Source organism: Vicia villosa, linkage group LG6 (assembly GCF_029867415.1).
Source record: "Vicia villosa cultivar HV-30 ecotype Madison, WI linkage group LG6, Vvil1.0, whole genome shotgun sequence".
In the NCBI taxonomy this organism is placed as follows: Eukaryota; Viridiplantae; Streptophyta; class Magnoliopsida; order Fabales; family Fabaceae; genus Vicia; species Vicia villosa.
In genome coordinates, this window is record NC_081185.1 from 117,300,908 (window position 1) to 117,311,744 (window position 10,837).

Sequence of the window (10,837 nt, forward strand, 5' to 3'; positions counted from 1 at the left end):
ATTATCAATGTTACCTAATAGAAAAAAATGTATTAATATTACATTGTTAATATAAAACAACTTATTCCCTAATTTTTTTTCGCAAGTGTATTATAATTTATAATGGTGAGGAGTAATTCTTTTTGTTCAAATGTATGTTGGTCCAAGAGTAAGCAGGGCTTAAAATAAACTGAGTATTTCTTCCTTTAAATATAAGGCTTTAAGCTGAGTATTTCTTTTCTCCTTAGTTATATTTGAGTTTCAGTATCACTTCTATATTACGTTCAAAACCTAAGATTGAGATATGAAATAAAATAAACTCACTAATATATATTAATCCCTTAGCATATGATTTAATGCAAGGGTAAATCACAAAATTTAATCACTTTGCAATTTTGTTCAAATATATAATATGTTTATTGTAATATATTATAATTTTGGTTGGTCCATTTTTACAATTAAATGAATTTTCCATCCAACCAACGGCTGTAAAAATCCAGTGCCTCCTTTGGCTTATATTCCGGCACAGTGTGCCCAGCCCCCTGCACCATTACAAGACCCATACATATCAATATAAAAATCATTAATAGTAAAAAGAATTAGTTTTAAAATTCTTTTAATTACATTTAAAAAAAATTAATTGGTTGAAAAAATGTGATAAAAATTATTTTATGACTAACCTTCACTGTGAGGAAGGTAAGGTTGTGCTCGTAAGATTGTAAGAACCTGCATCAAATGATTTTATTATTCAATTCATTTTCTTGTGCTTCCAAAATTGTAAAACTTTATGAACAAAATTATTGAAATATTGAGAGAAAAATGAGTTAATGTACCCAGCAACTTGGTCATTAGAGATCCATGATCTCCATTCATCCACAGTTCTGTATCCCAAAGAACTTGTCCAAGCTTCACTTCCAGTAAATGGCACACACATATCATGGTCACCACTGTCATTAATTATTAATGCACCATATATTAATTTTCAAGATCCAAATAATGCATGATGTTAAATTTTAATATGTATAACTCATATATATTTTTTATATACCTGTAAATAAGTGCTCGATAGCCCAATTTTGTTAGATTTTTGTGGTAAGGAATCATGCTTCCAGCATCATGATCGAAACTTATCCTATCAGTACATAATTCCCACGTACCACTTGCCTGTGCTTAATAATAATAAACTAATTAGGCCTCAACTAATTCATTAATTAATTAATTATTGCATCTAATCAGAATACTAATATTGGTGATTACGTACCACGTCAACATGAATGGCTTTTCTGACCGCAGGGTTGTTCAGCCATGATGTTGCTACTTCATCGCTCTGTGTTTAGCCAAATCAAAACATTGATTATTTAATAAATCTAAAAAAAAATTATAAAATAAGACCAGAGTGATGAAAAAACTTACGACACAAGGTACGTGTTTGGTGTTGGCTAATAATTGAGGCCATAAGGTAACAGGACCATCTCTAACCGGTGCTCTGAAAGGCCATGCTCTACCAAACATCCTCTTTCTTACTGGGAGAGGTCTCTCTGTTAACCCTAAATTTTGGAAACTCAATGGCAAATTAGAACTTAAGTTTGTTGCAACTTCTGGTTCATGGTGGCATGGCTCTAATATATTGTACACATTAAGCCCTTGAATAGCCTGATATATATACACCAGATAACATTCATCAATATTATTTCTAATAATAATAATTATACGCAAAAAAATAATAAACTCTCGGATTGTGCCATGTATAATTATCGCACCTTACTAACTATTTCCATGCTCTTAGCACATTGATCACTCTGAGAATCAGAATTGTAGTAGTTTTCTTTGCAAGAGGCATGCACATTCTGCAAATTATAAAATTATAAAAGTATATGTTATTAAAGTTATAAAGATGGTACTGTCAAAGAAGGTAGGTGGTGTATTTAGCAATTTATATATTTGTTAAACACACCTCATAGATAGTGTCTGATATGAGGCCCATCCCATGCACAAATGGGATAAAAGCATTGTTGTCAAATTTTGGGTCCGTGACACCATTTCCTACTAAGTAACCCTACACATCAAAGAAAGAAGAGTCAAATATAATTAAGAAAAGATTAATTTTTTTAGTACTAAATTCCAAAATAATTTAAGGCACTACTGTTTTTGCAACAGTTTTTATTTTTTGGACTGGACTATTTGCTACAGTTGGTTTTATATTATACACTTTAAGCAGAAATTCAATTTTTAAATTACTTGAATAACTTATGCATCTAGTTTATTTTTTGGAATGAACTATTTGCTACAGTTTGTTTAATATTATACACTTTAAGCTGAAATTCAATTTTTAAATTATTTAAATAATTAATCTATATACTTTAATATATAAACCAGACACATTTATTATTCAAAAAATCTAAAAAAATTATAATAATTATCGGAGTAACACTTAAAAATCGTGTCATATACCTTCAAATTGATCGCGGGCTTTGTTCCACTTTGGATTCCTGCATGGCATACACAAAATATTGTATGTTACAATTAGTTTCACATCATAAACACAATAAACACTAGTCTTATCTTTGTGTACTAGTCTTATCTTATCCCAATTAAAATTGTTACCTTTAGCAATTTCAAAAGCTAGAGTGGGTACATAAATTCCAGCATAAGACTCTCCAGAAATATAAAATGGATTAGCCTGGAATTCTGGAAATTGTTCAAACCACTGCCAAGAAAAAGGGAAAAAATACATTATGTATATAATTAATAATGAAGATTAATTAAAGTGTTAAATATAATTTAAAATGTTAATGATTGGTTGTGTTGTAGGAAATACTTTTAAGAGGAAAGCATGAGTATCCGAAGCTGTTTGTAGGTCCCCAGTTGAATATTTGCTTATGTTCTTTGAGTAAGAGAACCCAACACCAGTTGGTGAATCCAAATATAAAACGTTGGAAACCTGAAATATTTTTAAAAAATATTATCATATTTTGAAAAATTAATATTATTATTGTAAAATAAACTAATTTTATATTGAAAATGTTTAGGTAGCTTTGGCATTGATTTCAATTTAATTAATTAATCCAATATTGAAAGAGTGAGTAACTTTTTTTTCAATCTATCTATATTTGGTCAAAAGAAATAACTTTTTCCAATGCATAATAATTAGATGCAAATAAAGCATTATTTATTTTAGGGGTGTCACGTGTTGTTAACCTTAGACCAGCTGTAAGGATTGTCATGCAAAGTGGGCAGGTTCTCTTTTGATTCTGCAGCCTTGAAATTGAATGGTCCTGCATACATCCATATTTCACAATCACATAAATAACGATCAACATTAAATTTTATTTTTTCTATGTATGCATTGTAAAATTGATGTGAAAACCGACATTTTTCCAATGTTTTACAACCTAGGATGACATCAAATTTGCATGATTCATGTAACTTCTTTGAATATTTTTAAAAAAACTCGAAATCCGACCCCAGGGCCGGCCCTAGGGGTAGGCCACCAAGGCTACCGCCTAGGGCCTCATTTTTTTTATGTCCATCTAGTTTTAATTAATTGATTTTTTTTAAAAATAAATAATTTTTAAAATGATTTTCTATGCCAATAAAATAATAATATCTATTAATAATTTACAATAATAACAATCATTTAAGATAAGCATTTAGAATATGTTTTGTATAATTAGTTAATTTAAAAATCAATATTTAAGTTTTCGGAGCCTTTGTGTAGGTTTACCATGATTTAATCACTAACAATAAATATAGACCTTATTTTGTTATTGTTTAATCATAATCAATATTTTTTAAGGTCTTTTTTAGCCCCGACTTAACTATGAATTTTTTCGGACGCTGTGTAATAGCTCATCTTGCACGCCTTCAAAAGTGATCATGTTAAAAGCCATATTTATGAATAATAAATTTTTTAAGTTCTCTAATATAAAAGAATACTTGAAATTTAAATTTTTTTAAAAAAACTTTGGTAATATTGTTTCAATTATGCCTATTTAAATGATAAGAAGTGTTTAGATGTGTTTATTTTATTTTATTTTTTTATCAACTGAAAAGAAAATATTTAATAAAATTGATTAGAATAATTAAAATAATTTTATATTAAAAAAACTTAAAATTAAGACATATAAATTTAAAATAAAAATATTTTATTATATTCAAATATTTAATATAATATTTTGCCTCGGGCCTCAAGATGTGTTGGGCCGGCCCTGTCCGACCCTAGAACCAGGACCGACTAATTAGTGTGATCAATTCCGTTGTCCACTTGCGTGATCCATTTAAAACCAAAGTTTTAAATTGTATTGCTAAATCTTGTACAAAAATTCTTAACACACAGCCGAATTTAAAATATGAGATTTTGAAAGAAACAGACTCTCATGTCTCAAGTCAGAGCCTTAAACCCATTGATAAACATGATCGAGACATCAAGCATGAATAGGAGAAGTTAAAAGTGAAAAAAGATGTTTGAAATTCAAATATTGCTTAGGACCATGAATCCAACAAGGATAGTAATTAGGTCAATTAGTGACCACTATTATATGTGTGCCCCGCCCATACAGGGGGCAGTTGAGGAATTAATAAATTTTAATGAGAGTGACATATACTAAATAATAAATATTAAAAGTATAACATACCATGTTCATAAACAAATCCATCAAAGCTAGAACAACCAGGTCCACCATTCAACCATAGAACAACAGGATCTTTTCTGGGATTTCTTTCTGAACTAACAAAGTAGTAGAACATGTTCTTTCCAGTCTCAGCATTTCCATCAATACTCACATATCTAAAATCAAAATTTAATTAATTAATTAATTGAGTAAAATTCAAAATTGATTCATGAAATTAAAATATAGTAATGTGTTACATTAACATACCCTGAGTAATGGTGGGAGAGGAAATTGCCAGAATAACCAGGAAGATGTGTGACGAGAGATCTTCGAGGAGCAGCTTTAACAGAGAGAAGCATCAAAAGAATGCAGAGTGGTACTAGAAATTTCTTGTCCATTTCTGACTCTGCAAATCTCAAAGAGTTTTGAAGTTGTATAAATACAATAAGTGAAATGAAGGGAGGAACCACATACAGAGTATTTATATACATACACAACACATGATATTAATTGATACTTGTATGTAGTCACGTTATAAAATTACATCATAACGTTACTTTTACTTTATAAACTTGTTACTAAAATATCTTCATAAATACTCAAACTGTGTATACAATAATACAACTATACAAAAATGTTGAATGTGTGTTTGTTTCAGTTCTTTTTTTTTTTGTCTTAAAATACATATTTTGTTTGAACGTTTTATATAAATTTAAAAAATTATATAAATTAAAAAAATAGTACTTTTACAAAGTATTATTGTATTTGACACCACTTCCACAAAACAAAGAGAAAAATATTAATTTTAATAAATTATTAATAAGAAGAAAAACAAATAATATTAAATTAAAATTTTAAAATATCATTTATTTAAAAATAAATTTTTAAAGGAAGTGCTAAATTAAGTCTATAAATTTTTTTCCGTAAATTGTGCATAAACTTTTTCAAAAGTTTAAGTTTTGTTTTGTTTTTTTCAATACAAACATTTTTTTTAGTCTATTTTCTTTTACATTTTCCTTGACTTATGTCTTTATGACACAAGTTAGAATGACTTTATTTTAAAGGGTGATGTTAACTAGTGTTCTAGAACACTTTTTAAACGTATTAAATAAGAAAAATATTTTTTATAAAAATTAATATTTAAATTTTCAATATATTTCAAGGCACTAAATACAAATATTTTTAAAAATAACTTACCACTTTAATCACTTAAAAAGTACTCGTTCGCATTTTCTTATTTTAAAAATAGGATATTCATATTCATCTTGAGATAGAGCAGGTATTTAATAGAGAAGGTATAATGCCAAACATTTGGCCTAAATTCATAAATATAGCAGAAAAATAAACAGAAATTACAATTAATAATAATGACATTATACGTCATTTTACAATTCTGATAAGTGATATCTTCTATTTTTGGCCAAAAAAAAGAAGTGAGAATTGAATCATATCTTAGAAATTATTTAGTCAAGCTCTTACTACTAATATGATACTATTTGAATGTTTAAACTTAAAAGTGTGCTTTTACAAAATAAAAAGTAATTAAGAAAAAATATTTTTTTATTAATTAAATTAATACAATTTTTATTAAATAAAAAGTAATTGCCAAACAAACAACTTTTTATTAATTAAAATAATACTTATAACTATTGTATTGTTTTTGAAAGAATTTTAACTTTAATTTTATCTAATAACTAAGAAATTAAACTCTCACTAAACTACCATCATCTTAAGTGTACATTGAATTTTATTTTATGTTTAAATAAACATACAGACACTATATATATATATATATATATATATATATATATATATATATATATATATATATATATATATATATATATATATATATATATATAAGTGTAGATAGTGCTAGCATGTGTAAGATATAGGAGTTTAATTTTAATAGTTAATAGTAAAATTGATGATAGTTACTAAACAAATGATTTAATGTGTATATTATAGAGATTAAAAGTAGTGGAATAATGTAATTAGTTTTACACCATCATTCATTACCAATGTAAATTAGTTTTACATTATTATCTAGTATAATTATAATATTCAATTATGTCATAATAATATTTTAAAATTAAAAATATGATTTGACAGAATACATGTTTGTGATTGATTGACAGAATAAAAATACTTTACACTCGATACATTTTTTTTCTCTATATTATACTAGTGGTATTTTGATTCATTCTAATTTTATTTTTTTTCTCTATATTATACTAGTGGTATTTTGATTCATTCTAATTTTAGTTTTATGATAAGTGAATTATATTATTTTATTCTATCATATATTTTTATTTAAAATATTATTATTAATAATAAAAATTAGCTAAGAAAACCAAAAAAAAAAAGGAATAAAAAAGTAATATCCTGAAGTATCCTAATAAAATATAATTAGACATATATAAAAAATGAAATCTAATTATAATATATAAAAATTACATAATATATGTTTGAAAATTTATTATAAAAAATGGTGTTGGCTGTCAATTTGCAACCATCTTTCTAAGCGTATTGAATTGAGTATCTTGAGATTAAAAGTCATATATAATTTAAATAAATTGATCAAATTTTTATTTAATATTAAAAAATATACGACACTTAAAATTAAAATTTGAAATAAATTATACAAATATGAACATTAATTTAATTTTTTTTAACAAAGATTTATTTCCACTATAATATTTTAGTTGGAAATCTTGTCCTGAATTCAAACTCTTTTTTATCCTATTATGCCATATCAAACAACTTATAAATTGTTTTAAATTCTACTCTTTTTATTCACTTTATTTCTTTTCACATATATTCTTTACACTTTTTTTCTATCCAAACAAAACATAAAAGCTGGCTGAGAAGATAAGTTGTCTAACCAAAATCAACCTTTTGTAGATAACTTGTTCATACAAAATTCATTATATATATATATATATATATATATATATATATATATATATATATATATATATATATATATATATATATATATATATATATATATATATATATATATATATATATACTAACTATTGAATTATTGGTGTGAATAAGTGCATGTTTGGTTTGGCTTTTTAAAAGGGCAAAAGCAATTCTAGAGGCGTAGAATCAATTCTATGTGATTTTAAGATGTTTGGTTTGACAAAAGTAGAATTGATTCTACTTGAAGCTAGAATTTGTAGCTTTTGCCTCTAGAATTGATTCTGGATGATTTTTATACTGTAATTTATTATTCAACTCACTTTTACAAAAATGTATCAAAACATAAATCAATTATGTTAAACTCAATTCTGCTAGAATCAATTCTACTAAACTCAATTCTACTAGAATCAATTCTGTCCACCGCCAATTCAAACACACCTTAAATCTGGTAGATGGTGTAAACCATATGATAAATAAAATCATATATAAACATCCTCACTTTAGAGTTTGAGATTTGGATTTTTCTGAATACTTATAAGTATGATATTGAACTAATTAACTAAGAGCACTTAACTCAAAAATCAAACAAAGACAAAGTATTTGGTTGGCTATTGTTTTACTAATTGACTACATCATGGCCAATCACATTTAGTTGATTGTACACTCAGACCACGGTTGTTCTAGTAGGGGACCATCCATTTGTTTCTTTAGTGGAATAATGGAATATACTACAAAGTTTAATAAGGACTACTAATAAATTGATTAAGTTTTAGTGATTAATAAGTTTTATTTAAAAACAAAATGTTAGGTTAAATTTGAGTTTAAAGTCATAAATAAAAAAATATTAATTAATATTATTAATTTTAGAAATTGTAAGGATAATTTTTTTACATAATTTTGTGATTTAAACATGAGAAAAGAAAATATACATTTTATATTGTCAACCAATTACCATCATGTATTCGGCTGTAAAATTTAAATTATAAATATGACATGGAAAATAATTAATTTCTAGTGATTGAAAGTATCAAATTATTTTACACATTAAACTCCTTGAATATTACTCCATATATCTTTTACAAAATACTTCTTTTATAACTTTCTCATCAACCTAACATGTTTGTGTTTTAGTGAATTTGTCTCCTTTCGTCACCCTCCACCACCCATATGTTGAATTGAAGTTGCTATCCAATATCATCTAGTACTTTCCGCTGTCCTATTTTCCAAATCTGACTATTATATTATGACCATGTTTGTTCTAGATTCTCTATAAAAAAAACTATTTTTTATTCCATCTCTGTTTTTTATTATAAATTATTTTATATTTTTTATATATATTAAAAAATGAGAAAAGGGGTGATGCACTGACAGTGTAAAATATTTTTACACTGTCAACCAATCACCATCATGTATCCAATTAAACCGCTTTTTTATTTAAAAAATAATTTAATGACATGGCTAATTGATAGTTTTCTATTGGATGACAGTGTAAAACTATTTTACACTGTCAGTGCACTACCTTTTAACTCTTAAAAAATATAATAATTATTATATAAAAATAAAAAAATTATAAAAAAAATTATAAAATTATTTTTTATTAATTGAATATGAAAAATAAATTTACATAATTAAAAAAAAGAAAATAATAAATATTTAAAAATATTATAAATAATATCATGAATTATTTATTAAAATAATAAATTTATATTTAAATATAAATTGCGACTTATAATAAAGAAAAAAAATGAGAGTATATCTTAGTATGCTTCATAAATCATAAGTTAAAACATATACATAGGCATCTTAAAATAATTTTTTTATTAATATGTTTGAAAAGTATAGACACAAAAATTGTATTTTTGTTCTTCTATTTATTTATTTTATTTTTAGCGAAAAAATAGTATTTCAAAAAAAAATAGAACAGCCTACAGATAAATTTAATTTAAAAATAAAAAATTATTTATGAAAATTAAAAACAAACGAGAATAGTAGTTTTTTCCAAGTGTTATTATATTTAGTTATAAAAGCTAAACTAATTAATATAATTAAATAGTTAATAATTTTTTGTCAAAATCAAATTGAAAATAATATTATAATTAAAATTAGACCTGCAGATAACTACTCCTTCTATCCCAAAATAAAAAGTTACATTAGTTCAAAAAAAATCACATTTATAAAAATTATTCCTTTTTCTATAGAAAATAGGATGATTAAGAAGAAGAAAATTGATAAGTGTGGGGCACCCCTACAACAAGCGCACGCTTCAGTTGCTTTTTCTCTTCTTCTTTTTTTTTTGGACTCACACGCTTCAGTTCAAAGCACAAAAAACCTTATCCCCATATATACCCTTACCTTGCCCCCATAAATTAAGCAGCAACATTAACGACTAAACATTATTTAATTAATATAATTAATTCCAACTAATTAGAAGATTAGTAGTTTAAGAAGCATGATTACTTAAAAAAGCACTTAATTCTAACAATTTATCAAACCAGAGAATTAGGGAATTGATAGATACTTACAGGTGCTTGTAATGGAGAACGATGCGGCGGCGATTGAGCGATGCGGCGTTGCGAGCGCGGCGGAATTCCGAAAGTGAAAATGAAATGGCTGAGTCTGAGAGAAAAACGGTTTTATAACAATAAAAATAACAAAGAAAAATAAGAGACTTCACGGATTTGGCTAAGAAAAGAGAACGAAAAAGAGAAAAGAAATAGCGACGGATATACCAATGCTATAGGTGATAGGAACAAAACTAGGGTGATTTACCGTAATAGTGTAAAGTGAACAACAATTTACCTAAATAGTGGAAAAATTTTGATTTACGTGGCTGGGGAAGTTGTGGAATCAATTGTGACTTGTCACTAAAATACAATCGCATATACAAACAATCATTTTTCATTTTTTAGTTTTGTATTTGAGAATAAATTCTCACCATTCTAATTTCGACCTCATACTATTTTTGCTGGTTTATCTTTAATTAGAAGTCGGCCACGTTTGTACTAAATGCAACTTGTATTTTTTGAAAAATGGTTAAATAGATAAGTTAGTCTATAAATTGTAAATGAGATTAATTGCCATTGGGGACTTGAATTATTCAAAGTTTTGTTTGTGTTGCACAAAAAGTTAATGGACCCAATGTGTCCAAATTTGGAATGGGCTTGAGAGAAGCCCTTGTCTATAACTCAATTGTGACTTCTTGTTTCTGTGTTTACTAAAATACAATCGCACAAACAAACAATGACTTCTCATTTTATAGTTTTGTTTGAGAATAAGTTCTCAACATTCTAATTTTGATCTCATTCTATTTTTCTCCA

General features: G+C 25.9%; 1 protein-coding gene across 4 annotated transcripts; it reads right to left on the minus strand.

Annotated features, from left to right (window-relative positions):
* Nucleotides 1-284: 284 nt before the first annotated feature.
* LOC131609703 (serine carboxypeptidase-like 20) lies at nt 285-10,455 on the minus strand. Of its 4 annotated transcripts, none has more exons than XM_058881485.1 (16): nt 10,320-10,455; nt 10,043-10,136; nt 4,857-5,003; nt 4,614-4,765; nt 3,178-3,254; nt 2,798-2,920; nt 2,584-2,686; nt 2,431-2,468; nt 1,934-2,035; nt 1,740-1,826; nt 1,393-1,632; nt 1,241-1,306; nt 1,028-1,143; nt 813-926; nt 660-705; nt 285-521 (listed from the first exon to the last, which is right to left on the minus strand). In XM_058881485.1, the coding sequence occupies exons 1-16, from the start codon at nt 10,420-10,422 to the stop codon at nt 438-440; spliced, it is 1,692 nt and encodes a 563-aa protein (XP_058737468.1). In that variant the 5' UTR covers nt 10,423-10,455; the 3' UTR covers nt 285-437. The 4 variants fall into 4 exon arrangements, with proteins under 4 accessions (XP_058737468.1, XP_058737472.1, XP_058737471.1 ...); XM_058881489.1 differs by having other exon boundaries at nt 4,857-4,995; nt 10,320-10,339; XM_058881488.1 differs by lacking the exon at nt 10,320-10,455 and adding an exon at nt 10,250-10,279 and having other exon boundaries at nt 4,857-4,995.
* Nucleotides 10,456-10,837: the final 382 nt, after the last annotated feature.

What these genes read in the sequence shown, in the direction of transcription:
- LOC131609703 (XM_058881485.1), bottom strand. Translation starts at nt 10,422, where the DNA reads ATGAAAAATGATTGTTTGTATATGCGATTGTATTTTAGTGACAAGTCA. An exon ending in AAAATTTTTCCACTATTTAG is followed by an intron (nt 10,137 to 10,319) that starts GTAAATTGTTGT and finishes TTTTTCTCTCAG; the next exon opens with ACTCAGCCATTTCATTTTCA. An exon ending in TCTAATGACCAAGTTGCTGG is followed by an intron (nt 706 to 812) that starts GTACATTAACTC and finishes CATTTGATGCAG; the next exon opens with GTTCTTACAATCTTACGAGC.